This window comes from Dipteris shenzhenensis, chromosome 13 (assembly GCF_047967505.1).
Source record: "Dipteris shenzhenensis isolate YYH24624 ecotype China chromosome 13, Dip_SZ_1.0, whole genome shotgun sequence".
Lineage (NCBI taxonomy): Eukaryota > Viridiplantae > Streptophyta > Polypodiopsida > Gleicheniales > Dipteridaceae > Dipteris > Dipteris shenzhenensis.
This window is the reverse complement of record NC_141608.1, coordinates 37,847,091-37,874,229: the sequence shown is the minus strand read 5'-3', so window position 1 is coordinate 37,874,229 and position 27,139 is coordinate 37,847,091. Positions and strand designations below refer to the sequence as shown.

The window sequence follows — 27,139 nt, the reverse complement described above, 5'->3', positions numbered from 1 at the left end:
CGCCTTTCCCTGATGGAACCCATTCCCAATCTCTTCTTCTGCTTCTTCTTCTTCATTTCTCGTCTCCTTCGCCATCTCTGAGCTTCTCCGTCCCTGGCTATGGCGTCCCTTCCCTTCTTCTCCTGTAAGTCCCCTCCCTTCCCTCCCATTTTGCTTCCCTCCTCCTCCTCCTCCCCCTCCTCCTCTTCCTCCCCCCCCCTCCCCTTCTCCTTCGATTCTCTCTTCGCCTCCCCTTCCTCCCTTCTCCCCCCCATCCGCAGAATCACACAGTCTTTCCTTGCCTTTGTTGTTGTTTTTGCCCTCCCTTTTTGCTCGCCATAGCCTGCCTCAACCGCAGAATCACACAGGCTTGTTCTGCCATTGCCCTTTTTCTCGCAAAATTATAAAATCTTGCAGCAGCGACTAGCTCCAACCCCCCTCTCTGCGATGCCGATCGTGCCCCGGGCACCAGACTTGCCCTCTCGCATTTCCTGAGCCTAGATTCTCTCCCGCGCTACCTTCCCAGCCCTGCTCCCACTCATTGACTCGCCTCCATTTTGTGTCTTTCCTTGCAGAAAATGGGTGAGAAGGGCTTCAAAACTACCAACGCAGGTGCTATCTCCATCGGGTGCTGTGATATGAGTGTCAAGTGCCGGTGTAGGTGGGGATGGGATTCCGCAGGCCTCTGCTCTTATTGCCGCGAACAGCTGCATCACCCTTCGTGCTTCCTTTCTTCGACCCTTGTGTTCTTTGTCAGCTCCTTCATACTCTTCGGAGCTCTGGGGATGTTCTTCGCATGGCTCACTTTCTCTCCCTTCACCAAACCATTGTCCGATGCCGTTGTACCAGGATGTCAACGCGATAACGAAGGATCGTGGTCTGTCGGCCTTTACTTCGGGAGCAGTCCGTTGTCCTTGAAACCGATCGAACTGGTTTGTACATCTGTATTCTAAGCTCAAAAGCCACGAGTATCATGACACAAATGAAGCTCCGCAGAATTATGTCAATTTTGTGTCAATACTGTAAGAGCCTGAATGCAGATCTATTAGGCGAGCAGTTAATCTCTGTCTGTCTCTCAACAATTGTATTTTCTGGTGGCTTCCTCGCAGGAGAATATAAGGAATGATAAAGGATCTGCATGGCCTGTTGCAAATCCTGTTTTGACGTGCGCCTCCGTGTCAAGCCACCCAAGCACTTTCGTTGCTGATCCCTTTCTGTACATCCAGGTTAGTTACAGCACACCTTTGAACTCCAGCGACGCTCTTTTGCTTTTGGTGATCTTCGAATTATGCCTCAGCCCACTTCATGGAGAATTGATAGTCCCGGATCACTTGAAGTAGGCCTTTTAGCTTTGGCTTGCCAGTTAGATATGCAATAAACCTGACGAGAATTGATGGAGCACAAGCTGATGACTGTTATCATGTCCTGGATCTCTGAAAGCGTAAGGGGCCTCATCACAAGTAATAGGTATCCCTTGAAGTGAACGACTACAGGAATCAGTAGAAAAAATCAAGTTTATAAATGCCATTTCTGGGATGAGGATATGATGGCCAAGGAGGGCAATTCTTCTATAGGGGAAGCACATTGCTGATTGCATTGTGTGATGGGTCATTGTTTGAAATAGGCCGTTTAAACTCAATTCTATTTGGTGAGGGATGCAACTCTGTGTTCGGGGAGGTAGGACCATCTTATAACTCTTCAGAAGAGTCAAGAGTAGGGATGGGCAGTTCCAAGCATGCACAGTCCTAGGATCTTTGGCGATGTTGTCTGGAGTCTTAATGCCTGCTGAGTAATATGGGGCTAGAGGATTCTTACTGCACGGATATCTTTTGTGTGATATACAAGGTGGTCGCTGCTTGTTACATTACTGTTGCATTGCGTGATGGGTCATTGTTTGAAATAGGCCGTTAAAACTCAATTCTATCTGATGAGGGATGCAGCTCTGTGTTAGGGGAGTTAGGACCACTTTATAACTCTTCAGAAGAGGCAAGAGTAGGGATGGGCAGTTCCAAGCATGCACAGTCCTAAGGTCTTTGGTGATGTTGTCCGGAGACTTAATGCCTACTGAGTCCCATTGGGCCAGAGGATTCTTACTGCATGGATGTTCTTTTTGTGATATACAAGGTGGCCGCTGCTTGTTGCATTACTGTAGAGCTCTGTTTTGAGTCGGATGTATATCCTTGGTTGATGGTCCCTGTGAAGTAAGTGGTGACGTTGGTTTCTTGCAATACAGGGTTCTAAGTTGCACATCTTTTTTGAGACAAAGAATGCACTTACAAAGCAAGGCGACATTGGGGTTGCTGAAAGTTTGGATGGGGGTGCATCGTGGAAGTTCCTTGGCATTGCATTGGATGAGGAATGGCATCTTTCATTTCCATTTGTGTTTGATTATGAAGGACAGGTCAGCTCATGTTTGGAACTTTGTCTAATTCTGCATATGCGGTATTTTTGTTGTGCTTGAATTGTTTTAATATGATTAATGAAGAATTGAACGACTTTTGGTTTTCTTGTCTGTATTGTCAAGAGTATATGTTTTCTTATAGCCTTTGCGAGATATAGTCTTAGATATTTTAGCTGGTTTGGGTGTCAGGGTGTTACCCGTGTGATCAGGCTTAAGATTCTGAATTTTCATTTTATGGATATGTAATGTACATTTTAGCGGCGATTGAATGAGTGTTGGAATGAAAACTATTTTTCCTTTTGCATCCTTTTCCGCATCCATTCCAGTCCTAGCCTCTCACAAGACTTTGCCTTCTTGCTCATTTGGAGGCATCACCATGTTCTTTGCCTACACATATCAAAGGAACTTCTTGAGCATGTGCGTCTGTGTTTCAAGGTGCATCAAACTGCTTAGAAGTTCCAAACAGGTCTGATGTATATCCCCCCCCCCGTCCCCCCCATTCTCTCTCTCTCTCTCTCTCTCTCTCTCTCTCTCTCTCTCGTATTTTAGTGGGGATCTAGTTTCTACTTGGGATGTGCACACATACATATAAATGTGAATGATGTTTAGACCTGTATTATAAAAGGTGTACTCACAAACCACACACTGCGGACGGCGGGGGGCTGCCCACTAGTGCTGGAACCGAGGCCATAAACTGTTGCCCTAACTGCTTATCCGGCCAATGCACACCTCTCAATGACGTCTTCACTGGTTATGGTGGATCCACAAAACTCTCTCTGCACCTATGTGTTCCGCTCACTGGATGAGCGCTACACGTGTGCTAAGATCTGCTGCTGCTGCTGCCAGTGCCTCTGCTGCACCCTGCTGCTGCTCCTGTCTCCACTTTCTCTCTTGCCCAGATGCACTTTTGAGAGCTGGAACAAGAGCTGGATTGATTGCCTTTTGTTGCTGCGCTTCTGTTGGCTTCTGTAGTGCCTTGGCTGAACTTTTGAAGCTCCTCGCAGCCTGCAAGTGGCTGTTCTCAATATCACATGTGCCCTCAGTGGGGGCTTTATACAAGCATATATATTTTTCATTTTCTAGTCATTCAGGCCATAAATTTTACATTTCCAGGACCTGGAAAGAAACTTAGGGTTTTGGGAATTGGAGCCCTATTTTTGGAACGGTTTACACTCCAAAATGTGCCAAGTTCTAAAACATTTTCGGTGACAATGACATCGAGGGGAAGAACATATAAAGGCAGCATGCATATGGGAGTCATTGATGTATGAAAGAAGCCTTAAATGTTAGAGTGTCATGATAGAAAAATTGGGGCAGCCCTTTTTTGGTATTTGAGGGTGGGGGCAGGAGGTTTTATTTCATAGTGACTTGTTGTAGGATGCCTTATGCTAAATCCTCTAGGGTGGATGATGCAAAAGTTGGGTTCTTTTGTGGGGGGGCAGGGGGCAGGGATTTCTTTTTTGTGGAAATTACATGAGCTCGTGTCATTTCGAAAAATAATCTTTCAAACTCTTGAAGAAACACTTCCCTCAATCTTGTATCTGGCCAAGTCCTAAAATCGATACTGCACCAGAAATGAAGAAGCCTTCTTTGTGTTTCAAAAGTAGGGAGAAGTGGTTTCATGAGCATATGGAAGTATGCAAAATTCAGAAACATAGGGACTTGTGGTAGGATGCATGATGCTAAACCCTCTAGGGTAGAGTATGCAAAATTTGGGTTCTTTTTTTTGGGGGGAGGGGAGGTTTGGGAATTACAAGCTTGCTTCTTTTCCAAATGTAATATTTCAAACTCTTGAAGAAACCCTTTCCTCAATCTTTTTATTTGGCCAAGTCCCAAAAGTGATGTTGCACCAGAAATGAAGAAGCCATCTTTGTGTTTCAACAGTAGAGAGAAGTGGTTTAGTGAGCATACGTAAGCACAAATTTAGAAGGATAGGGACATCCAGTCTTTGTATGATAATAGACCTATTCGATGATGAGGATTTTATTGTGCATGCATGTGAGATACATGATGTCATACCTAAGGATGGGATCAAGTGCTAGAACTCGCCCATACAAACAATGTCTTGTGAGAGTGGGCATGATATTAGATAGGACTTGAATTGGATCATCAGACTAGGCTTGATGCATGGATCATTGATTCACATAACTTTCTGTGAACTTTGAAGCAACAATTGAATGGGGATCACTCATTTAGATTGTGGACGATTGCATCACTTTAGTGGCTTCTTATAGTGTGGTGGTCTTTGTGGTAAACTTTGCTGAATATTACTCGTTTAAAGAACAAAATGAAATTCAGTCTATGCACTAGTATGCAAGCCAAGTGATCGTTTTTCTCCACAAGAATGTATTGCCGCATGGGGTCATCTGATGTGAAGAACAATTTTAAATTTTATTTGAGATGATAAGCAACGTGACACTTTTTTCATTCAGCATTGTTTTATATGATAGATAGCTAAAAGATCAGGGATATACTCTTAAGGCACATTGGATATGGTATGATGGAGCAGCATCTCAATTTAAAGCCAAACGCCCTTGCTACTTTGCTGCTAGATTTGGCGATCAATGGGCTGCAGATGACATGGAAGTTCTTTGGCTCCGGCCATGGCAAGGGTGAGCACATGGAGTGAGGATAGGACATAAGGTGATCATAGTTGCTAGCCGAAACGGAAACGGGAAAAACCAGGGAAACGGAGTTTTCGGCCCCTGTCGAAACAAAAACGGGAGAAACGGCAATATGATACAATTTATGCATAAAAATCTATTTTTTATACATAATATCATTATCAATAGAGTGCAAATCATACATAATACAATTATCTATACTTGAAACATCAATGCATCATGCATGCTTCTATGATTCTAAATTCTTGAATGCTGCTTCAATAATCAACATGTGTCATGACTAACAAGTTTGACGTTACAAGAATCTGAAATTTAGAAGTTTGAAGTACTTTAAACTTAGCACACAAGTTGAAACTTGAAACTTGAAAGCATCCAATGTCCATAGATGATCATGATCCACAAATTCCATGATCATGACTCATGACTCATGCAAGACTCAAAATAAAAGCACCCATGGATGATATAAAAAAAAGCAGTTGCCACCAAGGTCCAAAGTATAATAACATAGTATAGGATGCATCATGCATTTATGATGCATCTGAAGTGTCATGACTAGGAGGAGGCTAGCACTATAGTCTGTACAGTCGTACTCAAGGACCAAGGTACATCACTACTTAGTACTGATCATCTGCATCATCCATGGACTCCTCGCCATTGTCATCCTCTGCCTCCTCAGATGAGCATGAGGCATCTGTGTCTCTGTCTGAAGAAGAATCATCAACATCAGGATCGGGTGTAGCTGAAGTACTAGCACCATCTCCAGACGGTTGAGCCTGCGATCGTGTGTGGTGTGCTGGTGTTGACAGCTCCTCATACAACATGGAGTATATGTCCATCTCCTCCCGTGGGATATCTGGTATGGCCTTCATCTTCTCCACATCCACCTTGTCTACATTCACTTGGCGAGGTTCGGGGCAGCCGACGATGAACTCAAGGAGATGGAGGTTGCAATGACAAAACACCAACTGCTCCAATTGAGCCGTGTTCAATCTGTTCCTCTTTGTGTGAAAGAGGGTCCAAGTGCTCGAGTTCCTCTCGCAAGGACCGGAACTGCAGTCTTGTGAGAGAATACATATAGCAAGGCGTTTCTGCCATAAGCCATTTAAGCAGAGATAGATATCAGGAACTTAATAACTTCATAACATATTTGTAGTAGATAACTTCAAATTGCTTAACTACTAAGTTCTAGCTAGTGACATTGTAACTTGTCTCTTACTAAAGTAGGAGTACAGTTGCCATATTTCTCCCACCAAGAGACAGGCTGCAACTGTCTCTCTCGGAGCCTAGCCGTAGGTTGACCAAAGGAGAGGCTGTGATTACGGAACAATAGAAGTTCATCCTCCATTCTTCGTTGCATCACCCGTTCAATTTAACACACTACCACAAAAGCCCGAAATGGACAACATACATTGGCAAACAAACAAACCCATGAAAGAGACAACCAACATAAACAAAAACCAAAGTTTAAATATACAAACAACGACATAAGCACAACCACAAAAGCACAAACGCACAAGTACAAACAACCACACAAGCATAAACAAACTCAATAGCACAGCAACCCGAGCAAACAAACAAAGGAGGCACATAAGTAACAGGAATTACCAAACAAGCGGACAAAGGAGAGACAAAGAGCATCAGCGAGTCGAGCAAGGTGGGAAGAGTAAAAGGTGAAAAAGTCAGCCAAGTCGAGCGAGGAGGGAACAAGACTAAAAGGTGGTAGAAGAAGATGGAACAAGAGAAACACACACGAGGAGATGACAAGTCTAAAAGGTGGTATGAGGCAAAGACAAGTTCATGTCCACCAAATTAGACAAGCAAAACTGAAGGTAAATAGAGACATTGGCAATAACAAAGTGCACATGTCGAACTGTAGAGCTAGAAATGTAAGAAAGCTACTATGGCGAAGCATAGAGCAAGTTTGCTTAGAGGGACTAGACTACGGTAAGTTTGTACCACTATGAACATGTAAGCAAACCTTGTGGCTGGAGGTTTCAGTAGCTCAAGCTCATTGTAAGCTCGATAGATGCTGAGGACTTTGGGTCTCTTTGTGACAAACTTCATGATACTGCAGGCTGTGGAGAAGATGGCATCAATCCAAGGTATCTTCCCTAGGTCCTTCATCAAAAGATTAAGGCAACGTGAGGCACAAGGTGTCCACACAATTTTAGGGAACTCATCTTCTAACATAGCACCCATTGACACACAATTGCTGCCATTATTTGTCACCACCTGCATCACATTTTCAGCATGTATCTCGGTAATGGCTGCTCGTATATGCTCCCAAATATACAACCATGTAATCACTGTACCTGTAGTGGAAGCGTCTATGGCTCTGAAGAACATGGTCCCCTTGCAAGAAGACACTAAAATATTGTACACACTCCTCCTGCGTGAAAGGGTATCATAGTCACATGAAAACTCGTGTTGTCCTCTTCGAAACCTCGAAACGCGAAACAAACGAAACGTTTTGAAATAGGATGAAACGCTCTCAACGGAACCTTTGTTTTGCCCAAATCAAAATAAACATTTTTGCCCCGTTTTTCTAGAATCCAAGGTGTTTATGTTTTGAATTTCCTTTTAGTATCTTGACTTTATATTTCTCTTTATTCACTCTAACTTAAATATAACATATCTTTTTGTACCTATAAGGGTATATATTAAGTATCAATTTGAAACCTATCCGTTTCGTTTGACAACACGAAACGAAACAAAACCTGTCGAAACAGTGAAACGGCAAAACATACGAAACGTTTCTAGTGACTATGAAGGGTATTGCACACTATATGAAGAGCTTTGTGAGCTCACTAGTGGCCTCCTTCACTGCTTGCTTTTGCAAGCCTGCATGAATGCTAGATCTTTGTTGTAAGAAATCCTAGATTTACTATATTTAGAAATGTGCTAAGGAACAGAAAGGAGACTGAAATAACAGAGAACAAGGAATATTTATATTGCTTGAGTGTCTGTAGTGTGTCATCCATATAGTTGGGCCTCTCTTATATAGAGAGTGAAGAGTCACACATGAAAAGGTGTGTACTACAAAGTGTATGTGCATGAAGAGGTGTATACCCCTTGTGAAGGGTGTGACCCTTGATGAGAGGGTACATTACAATGGGAGTGTCTCTTCAATAGAATGTCTCTTGTGAAGGGTTGTGCCTCATAGGAAGTGTCCCGTCGAAAGGGCATACCCTTCCACAAGTGTCCATTCATCAAACCATTCATAAGTCTAAGGTATAGAGAAAGGAATACGTCACAAATCGTGACATCCCCTCCGACTCAAAATAAGACCCTGGTGGAGATAATGAACTGATGTAGAAAATATCATGGTAAATTTTGAAAATACTGCTGTAAAATGTCAGGGTACTCTTGTAAGTCTTCATCAAATTGCCAAGTAGCGTCGGAGTCGTCTAGATCTTGCCAAAAAACAAGGAATTCTATGATAAGTCGATGTTGAGTCTCTCGTTGTCGATGGTCCAGAATACGCTTAGGAATAAGGAGAACATAATCGTCTTCGATTTCTGGGACAATCACCTGCAGGAGGAACTGCTTCATCGCTTGGAATGTACGTCTTTGGCCAAGAAATATGAAATGTCGGATGGATTTTACCCCATGATGGTGGTAATTCCAATTTGTAACTTAAAGGTGAATTTTTCTTGACGATCCGGAAAGGTCCATAGTATCTTGGTTGCAACTTAGGAAACACAGACTTAACCGTCTTGTAGTAGCGATGTGGGGCTATAAATAATAGCACCATGTAACCAGTTTCAAATTCCAGGTGACATCTATGTTTGTTAGTGGACCGTTGATACCGCTCTTGCGCTTTTCGCATATGATCCTTGACTTGGAGTAGAATGTCTTGCATTTCTTGAACCAGTTGATCAGCTAGGGCCACTGGATGTTGAAGTACACAATTCATTGGTACAATCGGAGTGTGTCCATAAGCTGCTTGGAATGGAGTCATGCTGATGGCACTATGGAAAGAGTTATTATAAGCAAACTCAAGGAGTGGTAGATACTCTTCCCAAGCTGCTAGGCATGACTGAATATAATGTCGAAGCATTTCTTCTAGAACTTGGTTGACTCTTTCAGTCTGGTCATTTGATTCTGGGTGGTAGGCTGAATTGAACAGTAGAGTTGTACCCAAAGATTCGAAGAGTGAAATCCAAAAGTGACTAGTAAACTTAGGATCTCTGTCGGATACGATATTCTTGGGCAATCCATGGTGTTGGAAGATGTGTTGTATGAAGAGTTTGGCGATGTCTGGAGCCTATGCACTTCTTTTGCAAGCAACACAGTGTGCCATTTTGGACAATTGATCAACAATTACCATAATCTGAGTGTTACATCTGGAGGATCATGGTAGTGTTGTAATGAAATCCATGGAAATACTTTCCCACCCTTCAGTTGGAACTGGAAGAGGCTGAAGAAGTCTTGCTGGAAGTCGTCGGCTTGCTTTCATTTGTTGACAAGATAAGCAAGATATAACCATTTTGATGACGTCGCTTTTCCTTTGAGGCGAGTAGTATGTTGCACTGAGTAACCTGTAAGTCTTGTTGATGCCTGGATGGGCAGCATAAGGAACTACATGATGCTCTTTTAACAAAAGACGCCGAACATCCTTGTCATGTGGTACACAGACGCGATCTTGATAATACAGAAGGTCGTCCGTATAAGAATAGGATGAGAAAATCTTCTGTTGGGAAGTCGAAGGTTGATCTTTTGAAAGAACTTGTACTGCTGTGCCGAAGTCTTTATCATTGAGATACTTCCCTTTGAATGAATTCAGAACATCCACAGATAATGTAGAGATTACCGTAGCTGATGCTAGAGTTAACCTGCTGAGAGGATGTGCAACTACATTGAGTAGTCTTGGAATGTACTCGATGGTCATGTGAAAGTTGGCCAGAAACTCAATCCAGCATGCTTGTTGAGCGTTCATGACTGGCTGAGTAAAGATATACTCTAGAGAATGATGGTCTGTCTTGACCACCGAGTCGGCTCCCATGAGATAATGTTTCCAAGAGCGAAAAGCATGTACAATGGCAAGGAACTTCTTATCATAAACCGAGTATCGGGTTTGGATATCGGAATGTTTATGGCTGTCAAAAGCAATAACTTTGCCTTCTTACATCAAGACTGCTCCTGTAGTGATGTCGGAAGCGTCCGTCATGACCTCAAATGGAAGGTTTGGGTCAGCAATAGCCATAACTGGTGTGGTAGTGAGTGCTTGCTTGAGTTGTTGGAAACTATACTCTGTTTCGGGAAGCCACTGAAAAACTGCTGTGCTTTTCAATAATTCGGACATAGGAGCTGCGATCTCGGAAAACTGATAGACCTTTGTATGGTAGAAGTTTGCCAATTCGAGAAAAGAGCGGATATCATGAACATTCTTAGGAGTAGGCCAGTTTCGGATTACCTCGACCTTCTTGGGATCCACAGAGATGCCTTGAGCTGAAATAACATGTCCCAAATATTCGAGTTGGGTCTTGAAGAACTCACTCTTCTCAACGTTGAGGTAGAGAGAATTTGCGCGGAGAGCTTCAAAAACTTGGTGAAGATGTTGTTTGTGCTCATGTAAGGATCTGTTGAAAACGAGGATGTCATCGAGGTAAACGATGACGAACTTATCGAGGAAAGGCCTGAAGATGTCGTTCATTAGTGTCATGAATGTGGCCGGGGCATTGTTTAACCCAAAAGGCATGACCAAACATTCATAGTGTCGGTACTTTGTTCGAAAAGTTGTCTTGTACTCATCGCCTTCTCGTATGTGAATTTGATGATAACTTGAACGAAGATCAATCTTTGAGAATTGTGTTGCATGACACAAAAGACCCACGATGCAAAAGCTCCGAAATGGGCTGGTTGTGCAATTTGAACACGATATTGTGTGATAGATGATGCATGAGGTGTCCTTGAAGGGACTAGGGCATTTCTAGGGGTTTCCATGCTTTAAGGAGGGGGCTTTCATTTGCTGTAATTTGATAATGAGCAGCAAATAACAATATGAAAGAGAATCCTTAGAAATAGAATGGAAAGAATCCACCTGGAATAGATTATAGCTGCCAGACTGTGCTGAACAAAGCGTGTACCCGCGGAGGGCTTCGGGCTGGAAAAAGTACAGCATCAATTGCGAGTTGAAGGAGGTCTTGATGTCAGGCTTCAAATTTCGAAATTAGGGTTTGCTGTAGAGGGAGGCGATTCAGCGACGAAACAGTCCGGTGGGGGGCAGAATATGTTGCCAGCAAAACCACGAACCACATAGGATCTCGATCTGTTGTGTAGAGGTGAGGTTTTCTTGTACAAGAGGGGCTGGCTGAGGATATTTGCTGGACAGCAAGGCCTCTGTTTGCAGGCTGAGATGGCGAGGTGAAGAGATAGAGCAGGCTGTGCAGAGATTGACATCAGGCTGTCACTCTTCAGAGGCGATGGAACACATCCATGGCTGAGCAAAGGCTGGCAAACAGATTCAGAAGGCTGAGGGCATGATTGGCGTGACTATGGAAGGCCGCCAAAGGCTGAGCAAAGCCTGGAAACAGAAAACGGCAAGCTTGGTGTGGGCTGGCAAGCAGGCTTGGCATGGGCTGGCAAGCAGAAATCGGCAAGGGAGGGGCAGAATCGGCATGATAGACTGTACGGAGCAGCAGGCGCGACTTTCGAGAAGAGGGCGCAACTTACGAGACGCCAAAGGCCGATTTGCGAAGGCTGCAATAACTGCTAGGCCTTGCTTTTCCCAAAATTAAAGGCTGGGTTACTTGAACGCAAGGGTAATCTTGGGTTGGGCCTTAGGTTTAGGGCTGGTTGCCGTTTTGTAGGGTGGTGCTTGGTGCCAAAGGGTGTGCCTATTCTAAGGGGTGTGACCCTTGGAATAGGTGTACCTTTTCATGAAGGGGTGTAACCGTGTTTTTAAGAGGGGTGTCCCCACACAAAAATATGTGTCCTTTTTTCCACGATGGGGTGTGTCCCTTGGGTGAGGAGTCAAAAACTCTTCATTAAAAGGTGTGTCCAATGGTGGAAAAGGTGCGTCCCTTGGTTTTGGGACAGCCCAAGCACATCAAAAGACACGATATTTGTCGTGTCCATTCACATCAACTCGTGATGTGAGGGAGATGGAGAGGCCACTGATGACTTTAGGTGGGGTTGGCGCTAAAAAATTTTATGCTCATTCTCTCCATCTCTTCCATGCACAACGTGTGTGGATATCCTTTTAGCGAAAAAAGATGTATCAGATAGGCGCTAGAAGGTGGGGGGCATTTCCTACAGGTAAGAGCGAAATTTGCTCTAATACAACTGTAAGAAATCCTAGATTTACAATAATTAGAAATGTGCTAAGGAATAGAAAGGAGACTGAAATAGCAGAGAACAAGGAATATTTGTATTGCTTGAGTGTCTGTAGTGTGTCGTCCTTACAGTTGGGCCTCTCGTATATAGAGAGTGAAGGGTCACACATGAAAAGGTGTGTACTCCAAAGTGTATGTGCATGAAGAGGTGTGTACTATGAGGTTAGATTATGGTTCCATTACCTCATCAAAGCTAGTGTTACCCTTCATTAGATACACAGCATGAAGGTGTTTACCCCTTTTAATCCTTCAGCTGAGGAGAATCCTACTTGGAGATTCGATCAGGTTGCAAGCTGCAAGATCATGCAACATATAGTCCAACATACAAGTAAGTGGTCGAGATTCTTTGATCTCAATTGTTCATCAACACAATGACAATGCCCTAATGTGATTGCTCATTGATATTCGATAGAGTAGAGGTAGCTAGGCTCAGAGCCCCTCACAAAGGAGTGCATTGCTTGTGGACCTATTGAAGAGACCTTGTCCAAGTAGCAACTCAAGCCCCTTGGATGACTAGACTTATATTCACTTATTCTAGTAGCATGGAGCAATACGTCAAGTTCCATTATCATGGCTTGATTGTAGGATATACATTTTATATGTTGTGGGAGCTGCCTTTTTCTATGGCACTTTGTACTTAGCTTTCTAGTAATAACATGCATAGTGGCTTGTGGTCTTCCGTGTGAGTAAAGCGCTCTCTAGTTTTGTGTGCATGCTCATGCGTTCGCCAGCATCAACCAGCACACATCCTTAGCTACCATATATGTGACTGGCATATCATCACTTTTGACAAGAGTGGAGCTTGTCATACAAGACCATCCTCCCCATACCAAAGGAAGTTCCGAACCAACCTCCTGAGCTGTGCCACGCTGGATCTCGAGAAGCACCAGCAGGAAGCCACATACCAAGCCGTGGCTAGCAGGACCTGGTTAACTACCAGGGCACGACCTGCAAGAGACAGCTTAGCAGTGCTCCAGAAAGCCAGCTTCCGTCGGATGGAGTCTAGCACCGGGAGAAACTGCTGAGCTGGCGTGATGTCTAGGCCAACCTGGAAACCAAGGTATCTAGTTGTCTGTCCCCGTGGAATCCATCTGAAACCCAGAAATCGCCCCCACTGAGAACACGCCCCAGGGTCTGTGAGAAAACCAACTGACTTGTTCCAGTTGATTTTCGCACTAGCGGCCGAGCAGAAGACCTCCAAGGCCATCCGCACCCTCTCTAGCATCCTCTCATCGTCTTGGACATAAAGGGCTGTATCATTTGCGTACTCCGAGTCCAGAAGCTCCGTGTCCTCCCGAAGTGGAAGGCGAACCCCCCGGATTCCGGTAGACCTCGCCCGAAGGTAGTAAGTCATGGCCTCGGCGAAGAAAAGAAACAGGTAAGGAGCAAGGGGGCAACCCTGACGCACTGATCTCTCCAAGCTAAAGCGCTCACCCATCCTGCCTCCAATGATGACCCTGCTAGACGCTGTCCTGTACAAAGCTGAGATACCCTGAATCCATCCTGCCGGGAAACCTAGCCGCTCCAGAGTCCCCTCCAAAAAGGACCAGTCCACGCGATCGTAGGCCTTCTCAAAGTCGAGAAGTAGAATGGCAAGGTGTGATCCACTGTGCTGGGCCCACTCCGCCGCCTCTGAAAAGGTGAAGACATTATCCAGGATACTGCGATCCTGGACAAAGCCTGTCTGAGTGTCATGAATGAGGTCTGGGAGTAGAGGCCGAACTCTGGCACTGATCATCTTGGCGAGGATTTTGTAGGCGGTAGTAAGGAGAGTGATCGGACGCCACTGGCGGATCTCCTGTCTATCTCCTCCCTTCGGGATGAGGCAAATCAGTCCCGAAGAGAGGCTCTCTGGCATCAAACCGCTGCTGAAAATCCCCTGCAGAGCTGCAAGGAGGGGCTGATGGATCTGGTCCCAGAAGGAGGTGAAGAATGCTCGGGGAAGCCCATCCTCTCCTGGGCATTTCTGTTTGTCGATAGCCATCAAGGCCTCCAGCATCTCATCCGAGGTAAACGGCGCCAACAACATCGCCTGCATGCTAGGCTGGACCAGGGATGGAATGTGCCTCCACACCTCCTCACGGGCACGACTAGCACGAGGGGCAAGCGGCTCCTGCTAGAAGAGGGTCCTGTAGAAGTCAGTGGCCAACCCCAGGACCTCCCCCGAATCCGTAACGATGTGACCATCCGCTGTCCTGAGACTCCGAAGCTGATCACCTGCAGCTCTCTGGCCATGCGTCTTGAAGAACTCCCTGCACATCCGATCACCCTTCCGAGCCCAGAAGGAGAGAGAGGCATGATAGGAAAACTCTGAGCGGCGCTGGAGTGTCTCCTCCAGGAGGGCTCTGGCTCGAAGGGCCTGGATCCGAAGCTCCTCCGAGCCCGAGGAAGCCTGCTGGAGTCGCTGAATGGAGGCGAGGTCCCTCCGAAGAGCTCTCTCTCTACTCCACCACTCCTGTCGAACCTGTAGGGCTGCTAGCTGGCAGATCTGGCTGGACTCCTGCAGAGCCTGCGCAACTGAGTCCACCAAATCCGTGCACTCCCCCCAATCTCTGTCCCAAAGACTGCAAATACTGCTACGCACGTCCTCCCTCGAGAAAATAGAATCGGGAATCTTGCATGACCGGGGGGGAAGGGTCTGGGCTGCCGAATCTAATGAGAGGAGTACCGGCGCATGGTCGGAAAGTGTCGTCCCTGGAACTATACCCGCCTGACCGCCTCTACTGATGGCCCAATCACTGACATAGAATCTATCAAGCCTCTCCAGGAGTTTGCCTCCTTCCCTGCGGAAGCCCCAAGAGAAGTCCAGGCTCCCGTGCCAACGCCGGAAGGACGGGTCTCTCCAACTGTCCCTACCTCCTGTCGCGAAGATGAAGGAGTCCCAAGCTGACTGCTCTGCCTGAGCCATACCTGTGAACTCCGGACCTCTGCCCTGCTGGTCCTCCAATGTCTCCAGATTGTTGAAGTCACCTCCAACAATCCAGGAATCCATGTCTGGAAGAATCCCTGTAAGTGTCCTCCAGAAAGTGGCTCTGCATCGGAGGTCTGTAGGAGCGTAAATGTTGAGTATTCCAATTTTGGATCCCTCCAAATCCAGGCCTACCCAAAGGGCTCGGCCTGGGATCAACGTGCCATGACCGAAAACTCCCTGGGCTAACTGCTCGCACACGGAGGTACAGACACCCCCACTCCTCCCCTGTGGGCCGATCGAGGGCTCCCAGTAAGTGTAGGAACGTCCAGGGAGAACCTTCCCGCAGCTACGGGAATGAGCCGCAGAGAGCTTGTGCTCCTGGAGCAGAAGTACATCCAAACGACCAATCACTGCAGGCTGAAGTTCCTGTCGCAAAATGAGCTTCCTCGGACCACGGGTGCCAGAAGAGTGAAACCCGTTCACATTCCAGGATACGAGGTGTAGGCTCATGGCGAGGGATGGGGAGCTGCGAACAACTGTCTGCTCGCGGTCGAAGTCGATGAAGAATCAGGCATGTCGGAATGGAGGCGCTGCCGCTTATGAGAAGGTTTGGAGGGGGAGACGGGATCGTCCTGCCCGTCCTTCAACACCTTCAACAAAGGCGAGAGGCCTTTGGTGCCATGAACAAATGCTTTCTCGAGCCAGCTCGAGATCTCTGAAGTGGTCATCCCATAGAAGGTTCGGAGTTTCTGATGGGACCAAGCTCTGACATCCTGGGGGAGAGGCCATGACAGGGTAGGTCTGAGGATCACAATCAGTCGGAAGCGTTTGGCGGCGCAACGCCACCGCAGGCGCACATCGCCCTCGGACCACTGAGTCTCGAGAAGCTGCCCACCGGACGGGCCTATCCAGGAACAGACCTGGGCGTGCGTCTGCTCTCTGAGCGCCTCCCAAACCGAGTCGTCTGTCCAGGTCTCGGTGCCATCGCTGAGGAACGTGAAGGCGAAGCTAGGGCCATCCCTAGGGGCCAAGGCGACAATCTTCCCATCCGCCCCTTTGCGGAGCAGGAAGATGCTGATGTCGAGATAAGCCGGGAAGGTCCCAAGGTCGGCCACGTCCAAGTAGTCCCAGGTGCCAGATCTGTAAAAGTCTCGAGGAAGCGCTCTCTCCTGAGGCTGAGACCCATCAGAGTCTGCCACTGAGGGGCTAGCGGCCATGGAAGCCTGCTCCAGTGGTGGTGTAGACTCCGGGTGTCCTGTCAGCAGGGGGGAGGGGGAGGAGGCTGAGGGGTAGGCGACTCGAGCTCCACGGAGGCGACTGGCGGAGCAAGTGGAGGAGGCGGAGCGGGGGCTGCCCTCGGCTGGGAAGCCGAAGGTGCAGCTAACACTGTAGAGGAGTCGAGGGGAGCGGAGGGAGGGGGGGGATGGGGACGCCTCTGGAGCTGGGGCTGAGAGGGAGGAGGAGGAGACTGAGGAGGAAGAGACGGGGGCTGAGGCTGCGGGTCGGGCGAAGGGAGGGGAAACTAGGGAAGGGACTGGGACTGAGTGGAAAGGGGCGGGGGAGCGGGAGAGAGGGGGATCTGAGGCTGTGAAGGGCGGGCTGCCGTCGACGAAGAAGCTCTCCCAGGTCCCTGGGGCGGCTGCCTGTCAGGTCTCTGGGGTGCTGCTGCCGGAAGGGTAACCTCTGCCTCCTTGCCTTTATTCGAGATCTTCTTGTTCTTTCCTCTTTTCCTTCTAACCTCGGTCCAGCCACCCACTAACTCTGGACCGGGCTCCGCCTGCCTCGGCTCCTCCTGACGTGACTGTCCGGGGGGGGGGGCGGGGGCGGAGGAGGCGGGGGCGGGGGGGGTCGAGATGAGCTGGCGAAGCGTGGGCACGCAGCCGCCAAGTGCCCAAAGCCGTGGCACCTCAGGCACTGACCTGGCTGTCCGGTGACTATCATGCTCTGGGTGATGCTGCCGGCATCTGTCACAATCTCGATCACTGCAGGGAGGGTCGCAGGGTCTGCCACAGCCACTCGGACTCGGGGGGCTCCTGCCGTGGTCACCGCATCGGCGAAAGTGTCGTGCATAACCCATCCAAAATGGGAGCCCAAGTCCCTGACAATCGGCCGTAGCTCAGCAGCAAGCCCTGGAAAAACTAGTGTCACTGGGTGGCGAGGTATACGGAACCGAACATCAAAATCTGCTGCGCTGAATCCACGGTACCACGGGACTATCATGATAATCTTTCCATCCACCGATGTGGGGGAACCGGCAATCAGGTTGCTCGCAGCTTTCTCATTGGAGAGTTTGAGCCAGAAGATGCCCCTTCCCATAAGGGCCACCTCCTCAATATGGCCATCCTCTAGCAGGAGAGTGGACTGGAGCCAGTCCCTGATGGCTGCTCTGGAGAGAGAGTGTCCAATGACTCTACCGTAAACAGAGGTACGGGCAAAGTCAGTGGCAACCTCCTGCACACGAGATGATTGTTGCTCTGTCAGGATAACGCGGTAGGCATCTGGAGAGGGAGGGTCTGACTGGGCCTCCGGATCCGGGCAGGGGGCCGCCATACTGCCAAGACTAACTGCAAGCTTCCGATGAAGAACAGGCTGCCACCCCAAAAGGGGAGACGAAGCGGGAGGGTGGCGCCTGGGTGTGGAAGGGATGGTGGAGGAGGCGGAGGGTGGAGGCGGGGTGGGGAAGTGAAGCAGAGGGCGGGCGAAGCGAAGTGAGTGAGCGGGGGGGGTCGGGGCGAGGCGGGGTGAAGGGTACGGGGCAGGCGGGAGGCGCGGGAGGGCGGGGGGGCGGGGTTGGTGTGGCGGGGGCGGAGGGGTGAAACGGAGGGCGGGGGAGCGGAGTGGAGGCGGGGGGGGCGGAATGGGCGAGTGGAGCGGAAGGAAGCGGGGGGGAGCGGAATGGAGGCGAGGGGGGGCGGAATGGCGGAATGGCGGAGAGGCGGGTGAGGGCGCGGGGGACGGGGGGGAGCGGGATGGAAGGCGGGAGAGCGAGGGGGTCGGGTGGGGTGAGCGAGGCGGGTGAGCGAGGGGGCGGGTCGGGTGAGCGAGGGCGGGCGGGGGGGCGAGGGCGGAGAGGCAGGGGGCGGGGGGTGGGAGGCGGGCGAGCGAGGCGGGGGGATGGGAGGCGGGTGAGCGAGGCGGCGGGTGAGGGGGATAGCGAGCGGGAGGCGAGGGCGGAGAGACAGGGGGTGGGGGTGGTCGCGGCGGGGGGGGGGGGGGGGGCTAGGGAGTGGAGGTAGCTTAGCGATGGGGGAGAGGGAAGCTCGCAGGAGCACTCGTCTCAAGCAATGTTGCCCAATGGGATGTCTCGGTTCATGATTGATACATGGCTGTCTTGGATGCATTTAGTATTTCGTACTTTGATAATAGTGCTTCCAAGCACATAACTTCTTACAAAAAGTCGTTTCTTTTCTTTCAATGATGCACCTAAGGGGGCATTGTGACTTGTGCCAAATAATGCCTCATGTCATGAGAGGTATTGGCAAAATTGAACGAACTTCAGCATCTGGTGATCAAATCTCTCTTCAGGATGTTTTTAACATTCCAAGAATAAAAAATAATCTCATATCTATTACCACGTGTCGATACAGAGTTATTTTTTGTGGTTATTGCTTATGCCATTTATGATTTTAAAAAAACTGCAACATGATTGTCATCATTGGAAGACTACAGTCTTTATTGACTTGATGCTTGAGAGAGAGAGAGAGAGAGAGAGGGGGTGGGGGGGAGGTCACAGAAGCACTTGCAGTAGAGGATTCAGTCATTGCACAATGCAGACAGTCATCTTAACTATGGCAGTTTGGTTAGGTTACATTACAGTCTATAAGCTAGAGCATGACCACACTTTTGAATATCTAGCTGTGAGAACATACGCTTCTGAAGCATAAGAACGTCCACCTGTCCGTGAATAGGGTTGTCTAAAATTGTTGACGGAGGATTATGCGCTTTGGTTGCTACTTGGCATGATTGTGGAATCCATGAACATTCCAAGTCACTATCAGGGTGATTGGGTGGGTAAGCAAGGCCTTTTGGTTACGTGAGGCTTGTGTGTTGACTGTTGAATGGGTGGAGCACGTCAAAATCAAAGTTGATACTCCTAAGCTGTTGGAAAATTTGTTCGATGGATTGTTGGTGACTTTCGAAAGCGGCCTCTTGTTGCCATGGTTATTCCAAAGGTTTTGTCCTTTTTGGCTTAACGAGTCATCAAGTTTAAGCATCATTCGGCTCCTTGTCTCCATATCAAAGAGCATTGGTGTCGAATATTTTGCTCCTAGGATCACCAAATTGAAATTGTATAGGTGGGATGCATGCCTGAATGGCCTTTGGTTTCCATGGCTATACCACAATTTTGGGAAGCGATGCATGTGTATTTGTGGGTTCAGACAAGTAATAGCTATTGGGTATATCAAAGTAGCTTGTTGACTTTGTCCAAGGCATTGTAGGATATAGACCCTCCATTTAGATGGAGGGGGGGTGTCCAAGGCATTGCAACAATTTTTAGTTGAGAAGGACATTGTCCATCAGTTTACGATGAGATATATTCCTTAATAGAATGGGAAGTCTGAAATAAATAATTGGTCACTTTCGGAGATGGGGGATGCATGTGGAAAGCGAAAGGGTTACCTCACAAATTTTGGATGAAAGCCATTATGTGCTTGAATCATATTTTGAATAGGTGTTCCAGGAAGACACTTAAGCATGTTTGGTCGGCTATTTTTATACATTTGGATTGTGTAGCATATGCACATGTGCCTCAAGAATTGCGTGGCAAACTTGATGACAAGGCAGAAACGTGGATCTCTATTGGCTATAGCAGTGAAAGCAAGGGGCATGGACTTTATAATCCCATGACCAAGAAGGTTATCATTAGTTGGGATGTTATATTTGCTGAAAATGCAGATCTACCCTTTGCTGGTTTTACAGAAATGAGGGTCCTTTTTGCCTCTGACGGACTGCTGCCGATTTCCTTCGATGTTGTGGAGAATCAGAATTTGCAGCGAGGTACTCTAGTAGTTGATGCCTCTGTTCAGCCCATGGCTGATCCTGTCTCTCAGCAAGAGATTGATGATGCCATGGCACGGAAAATACAGTATTGCAGGAAGCAAGATCAGTACCCCATTGTCCGCTCCACACTCTTGAGGACAACAAGCTTTTTACACCACTTCCTAGCCGTACTTGGAGTGACACATGAGACAACACTGAGGATGCCAATAACTGAGTCTGCTTGGGTCAGCAACTTAATTGAGGCAGTTGAGCCTGACTGTTTTGATGATCCAACGAGATAATGTGCAGTGGATGCAGGAAATGCAAGCGGAAATTGATTCCATTAAGAAAAATCACACTTGGGAGTCGGTCGACTTGCCTCTCGGCAAGAACGCAATTGGCATGAAGTGGGGTACAAAGTGCACCTTGTGGCAAAGGGCTATGCATAGAAAAAGGCATATATTTTGATGAAACCTTTGCTCCCACTTCTTGTATGACCACCGTTAGAGGTGTGGGCTCAGCTGAGCTCGTGTGAATACCTAGGCTATCCAAGCGAAGAAGCTTGATTCGTTTATCTTGGGTGCTAAGTGTAATTATAGCATGCCCTCCAAAGTGGTGGACATAAGTTGTGGAATCTGTTCCTTCTTTGTCTTCTTCCGGCCATTCAATGCCACGGGTGGCTGCCTTGATTTGTACTAGAGTCTCACTATTTGTATCCTCCTTATCGAACCAGCCTTTAGGAAGGCGTCCTATCCTGATCTTTAGTGCATTGCTCTGCCTGGCTTTGTGCTTCGTAATCTCATGTTAGTGTTATTTACCTTTGTGTCAACCTCTATAATCACTTCCTTCTTGATTGTTTGCACTTCTGGTTGAACAAGCTCCTTGACTGTGGAGACTAATTCCGGAGGAGGAGCGTGTAGGTCTGCATTACTTAAGCGATTACGGCTTGCTTTCTTGGTCGCTCGAGGTCCTAGATTCGGGCTACTAAAACTGCCATCTGTAACTTTAGGTCTCGCACTGATTGCTCTAAATAGAAAATCTGCGCTTGGGGGCCCAATAATGGGCCTGGTAAGGTCCCCTATTGGTATGTCTTCGCGTAGGAAGAAGCAGCAGCTGTAGACTATAGGATTCTTCCCTTTTAGTCAAGGCTGCAGGAGATTTTGAGGAGCTTTTATGCTCCACTTTGGCCATAATATCTGACTGCACCCTCTAGTTAAAGATAACCACCAAGGTTGGACTGGGTGTTCAGCCCAACTCGGGGATAGAGAGAACAAGCGAAGGCTGCCGCTACGTGGTGTGCTGATAGGAGGTGAAGCAGGAGGTGGAGTGGAGGTGATAGTGCTGCATGGTGTGTTGGAGTGGAGTTGAAGCATGAAGCTGGAGCTGGAATTGGATTTGGAGCAGAGGTGGGGTGGAACAAAGATGGAGATGCAGAAGTGGAGGGAGGAACAAAGGCAGGTGGAGGAGCTGCTGCATGGGGGGCCTGAGGCGACATAGAGGCAGGGTAGAGATGGACAATGAGGCAACACGCGAGAGAGAGAGAGAGAGAGAGAGAGAGAGAGAGAGAGAGATTTTCTTGTAATTTCTTTGGACTGCTAAAAAGAACAACCAAACTAGTGATAAAAGTATTGGAGAGTTGTTGTCCTCAGGTCTTGTACTTGCAATCCTTGACTGTACTTACAGGAACGCATTAACTTTTAGTATCACTCGAAATATCTCATCTTCGTCTGTACCTTGGTGATTCTCACATGGTATCAGAGTAACATTGAGAAATTGGGTTGATCAAAAGCTATAACTTCATCTCGGGTGAGAGACACCGCATGCAGTGCCAATGTGCGAAGAGGGCATGCTGGAAAGCAGGGAATGCTATCTTGGCTTGTTGCTAGGAGTTAGATTGCCTATGCCCCATTCAACATAGTTGGATTACAGGTACCACATTGGATTGATCCTCACTAAGGCGTGCTGTATGGTGGCAATAGACTGCAAAAGGAAGCATTTGGCTCTCTCAAGAAGCTCCAGCAACTGCTACCCAGTTTGAGATCGGCTGCCCACTGCGGAAGACATTCGATGGCTCTACCCATAGTTGCATCCGTACGTACAGATGGTTTTTCCGTACGTCATCCGTACGGCCTTCCATATGTTTTTTTGGGGGTTTTTTTTGTGGGGACGGGGCTTTGTTTTGTGAGGTGTGTTTTTTGGGTGTGGTTTGGTTTTTTTGTTGTGTGTGTGTGTGTGGGGGGGTGTTTTGTTCGGGAGGGGGGATCATGCTTGGCCAAAACCTTGGAAAACACATTTTTAGCATTATTTTAGCACTATTCTAATCCGTACTCCGTACACTGTTGGCGGACTTTGGCTGTGGTTGGCCTCAAGGATGGCTCGGGGAGCAAGAGGAGGAGGAGGATGGCACTGATGATGATGATGATGATGAGGATGAGGATGAGCAAGATAATGAGGATGAGGATGCCACTTGTCAAGCTTTTCAGTGACAATTTGTGAAAGAGAATCAGACGCCATTACAGAACACTGCAAAATATTCTGTCACTGCAAAAAAAGCACAGCTTTTGCCTCACACGGGCAAATCTGCAAAACTGATGAAAGTGGTATTTGACCACACAGTCACTTCTAGTGACGATTTTGCATCAACAGGCAACAAGGATGATTCTGTAACTCCCAGTATCTCTGCGCACAGGCATACGATGCAATTTCTGTGGCAACTTTTCACCGACCTGCAGAGCAGTGGTCGCACAACAAAAAATAGGGCCTTTTTCTCAGTGCTTGTGGAGAACTTCCGCCTCCAAAATAGGCCCCAAAATGACCTCAAATCAGAAAAATAAAGTCATCGTGGGCTTTGCCCTCACCCGATCATGATGTTTGGTGTAGTATTGATCTATCATTGACACTATGTATCAGAATCCAAATTCCGGATGACCCTGGTCTCTGGAGGGTCGAGGCTGGAATTTCATGGATCATGACTTTAATATTAATACAAGTTTGAAGTCTGAAGTTTCAATTTGAAAGTTTGTAGCTCGTATGTCAGTGTAATGTGTACAATGTATATCTTTCTAAATGTTTTTGAGTAAAATTAGGGTCACGTATGTTTCAGCCCTAGGGGCTGAACCATACTCCAATCATCCTTCCATACTCGTATGACGTATGCGTATGGTAACGTATGGAAAAAACTATGGCTCTACCAGTCCATGGACAATTGTTGCTTTTTGTTCCTTGATCTGTAAGCTTGTGGCTAAACTGCATTGTATATATAGAGAGAGAGGGATCAGGGAACATGCCCAAACTCATCCTCTGAAAATAACACCAATACATGATTCTATTTTTCCCATACTATCGTTAGAACCATTGCACCAAAGAAACACGTTCCTGGAGAAGTCCAGGAACATGCCCAAACTTATCCTGTAAAAGTAAACTAAGCAGGGAGGGGGAGGGCTGAACATTCGAACAATTATAAATGAGTGACCCATAAGGTAAAAAATTATATATCCCATCATAGATAGGAGGGCCTGCTACTACCACTTCCACATCCATGCCTTTAGCACCTAGAGTTGGCAAGCATGGCGACACAAATACTCAGAAAACTAGCCCCAGGCAAGAAACATAAAAAAAAGTAATAAGAACGTCAAATAAAGCTATCTACCATGTACAATGTCGACTCATACAAACCCCCTTGCTTGTATATTTTCTCCTGTGATCATGCAGATAGACAGCTCACAATCCATTACATAAATTATTGCACCATCTGAGATACACCATCTAAGGTGAAGAGAGAACGAAAAGTATTCCACCGTCCAAGGTCACACATGTGCATGGCATGCATGCTTGCACTTATAGGCATGCTAAACCCTTGGTGTGCTGTGTTTATTGTTTGAATGTCGAACCTGTTGATGCTTCTCCTTGTGCTTGATGCACTTCACGTTGGCATTGTATTAATTGCTGCAAGGATGTGAGTGTGCGCGTAATTCGTCATGTGCAGAAGTAGAAAAGGAAGTTACTCGTTTTGTGTTCCACTATTGACTCTTTCATTTTTTCTTGAACTGTTTGTGTCTTTAGAAAATTAGTAAACTTCCATTCACCTCCATATGTGATTCTATTCGTTTTAAATTTTTTTTAGTACTTTACAGAAGTAACTTGTAAGCCCAGAATTTGTACAGTTCTTGACAGGTTTATATTCTCTTTTGCATTTGCTGGCTTTGAAATTGTTGTAATGAAATGTTGTCGTGTTCCCAAAGTCTAAAAAGTTTCATAATGAAGGTAGTTTCACTTCATCTTTGTCCTCCTTTTCCTTGCAAGTTATTAGCATAGAGCTGGCTTTTTACGCATTGGCGAAATTGCACAGTGAAAAACAGCTTGCTAGTGTGTTCAACTCGTATCTCCCTTAGAGTCAACTATGCTTCGAACAAAAATTTGTCCACTGTTTTTGCAGCAGGTGTCCACTAGGAGATGTATAGGGGAAATGAGAGATTATTTGTTTTTTAGCAAATTTCAGCATTGTTTGAATGAATTCGGTGTGAAAACCATGGCTCCTTGCTTTGCAGGTATACATGATGCCAGAAGGGAGTGAGAAGGGGGATCTTCGACTCTATCGTGCTCGGAATTTTCCTCTTGATTGGACCTTAGACAGGGTCCTTATAAAAAGGCCTCTTGTAGATGCAACAATGGTGGAATTTAATGGATATTTTTGGATTTTTGGCTCAGATTTTCACAGGTTTGGTGCAAAAAAGAATGGGGAACTTGAAATCTGGTATGCAAGCACACCTTTTGGTCCTTGGAAACAACATAAAGGTAACCCGCTGTATAATGTGGATCCGAGCTTAGGTGCTCGCAATGGTGGGAGACCATTTGTATATGAGGGTCAGCTCTATCGGGTGGGACAAGACTGTGGTGAGACTTATGGGCGCCGAGTGCGGTTGTTTCGAGTTGAGATCCTCACTACAGCCAAGTTTCATGAGATTGAGGTTTCATTGGGTCTAGAAGAGTCAAAGAAGGGTCGCAATGCTTGGAATGGTTTGCGCTATCACCACTTGGATGCCCATAAGTTACCATCAGGACATTGGATTGCAGTAATGGATGGGGACAGAGTACCCTCCGGTGACCTTACTGCACGGTATTTCATGGGTTCTATGGCTTTCTTGGTTCTTGTCTCACTCATCCTCCTTTTTGGGATTATTTTTGGTGTTGTACGGTGTGTATTCCCTTTGAGCAAGTGCCTGAGTGCAGGAAAGAGAAGTGATGTGTCATCTTTGTGGGTACGACCTCAGGTCACATCAAAATTGCACCGAGCCCTATCTAAGTTGAACAGGAGTAGCTCTGCCATAAGAGGCAGAATACGATATAGCAGCTGTGCATCCCTTTTACTTCTCTTCTTTTTCATTGGTGTTGTTTCTGTTTGTGTTGGAGTAAGATCTTTCTTTGGTGGAAATGGGGCGGAGGAGCCATATCCAGTGAAGGGTCAGTATTCACAGTTCACAATGGTCACGATGACATATGAGGCACGCATGTGGAATCTTAAAATGTATATCAAGCATTATTCTCGCTGCGCATCAGTTCGAGAGATAGTGGTGATTTGGAATAAGGGGCAGCCTCCAAACCCTGAAACTGACTTTGACTCTGCAGTACCTGTTCGCATTCGGGTGGAGCAAAAAAACTCTTTAAACAATCGCTTCGAACCTGATACTAGGATCAAGACACGAGCTATCTTTGAATTGGATGATGATATAATGATGACATGTGATGATTTGGAGCGGGCTTTCAAAGCATGGCGTGACCATCCGGAAAGAATAGTTGGTTTCTATCCTCGACTGATCGATGGGACTCCTCTAAAATACAGAAACGAGAGGTATGCCCGCAACAATAGGGGATACAATATGATCCTGACAGGTGCTGCTTTTCTAGATAGTGAAGTGGCTTTCTCAAAGTACTGGAGTCGAGAAGCAGAACAAGGGAGAGTTCTGGTAGACGAGCTCTTTAATTGCGAGGACATTCTTTTAAATTTTCTTTTAGCAAACAGTACAGCCTCGCGTACGGTTGAATACATTCATCCTGCATGGGCTGTCGACACATCAAAGTTGTCGAGTTCAGCAATCAGCAGGGACACCAAAGTCCATTATATGAAAAGAACAAATTGCCTTCTGAAGTTTTCTGAGCTATATGGTGGCCTTACATTGAAGAAATGGGAGTTTGGTAGCCGTGGGGATGGTTGGGACTACTAAGGGGCTGATGGTCCGTGGACAGCGCAAGCTTATACACTTTCCCATTGAGCTCTTGGCCTTTCAATTTCCACTACTCTGCTTAATTTGTTAGTATCCTGCAGTTAAAGTTGGTGGTGTTGACGGTATGCTTTCAACATCACTTCTTGTATGTGAGCAGAAAAGTTAAAGGCTCCACTTTAAAAAGAGATGCGGTGAGACAGACAATGAGCACGCACATCTCTGTTTACTTGGCTGCCCTTCTGCCTCTGTGCATACGGACTCAAAGATGTATACAAGTGTGTGCGTGTGCATATATGCACACTGAGAGTGGGTGAGAGGGAGAGGCGAAGGGGCATGTATGTGGACATCATAGGGATGCATGCACGTGTCTGTTTACTTGGCTGTCCGTTTGCATGCATGATATGCATGTGTCTGTTTACTTGGCTGACCATCTGCATGCATATGCACACAAAAATGTATACATATCTATGTAAGCCTTTTTTTACCTGTCTATATACACGTGCATACAAATATGTGCACGTGCGTGCACAACCGAGAGGCGAGGGGAAGGAACATGTGCATGGATGGACATCTTAGGGACCATGCGCACGTGTGTTCACATAGACATGGGAATGGGAGAGGGAGGCCCTGTTCTTTCTGGGGGTGGGAATTGGGAATTGAATGTATATTCTTACTGGAGTTGGGAA

The 27,139-nt window shown here is 47.0% G+C and overlaps 1 protein-coding gene across 1 annotated transcript; it reads left to right on the top strand.

Annotated features, from left to right (window-relative positions):
* Window positions 1-27,139, top strand: LOC147895376 (glucosamine inositolphosphorylceramide transferase 1-like). Its single transcript, XM_087383560.1, has 5 exons — window positions 1-124; window positions 555-911; window positions 1,089-1,205; window positions 2,213-2,380; window positions 24,780-27,139. Exons 2-5 carry the CDS (start codon window positions 558-560, stop codon window positions 26,451-26,453), a joined length of 2,313 nt encoding a protein of 770 aa, XP_087239686.1. The 5' UTR covers window positions 1-124; window positions 555-557; the 3' UTR covers window positions 26,454-27,139.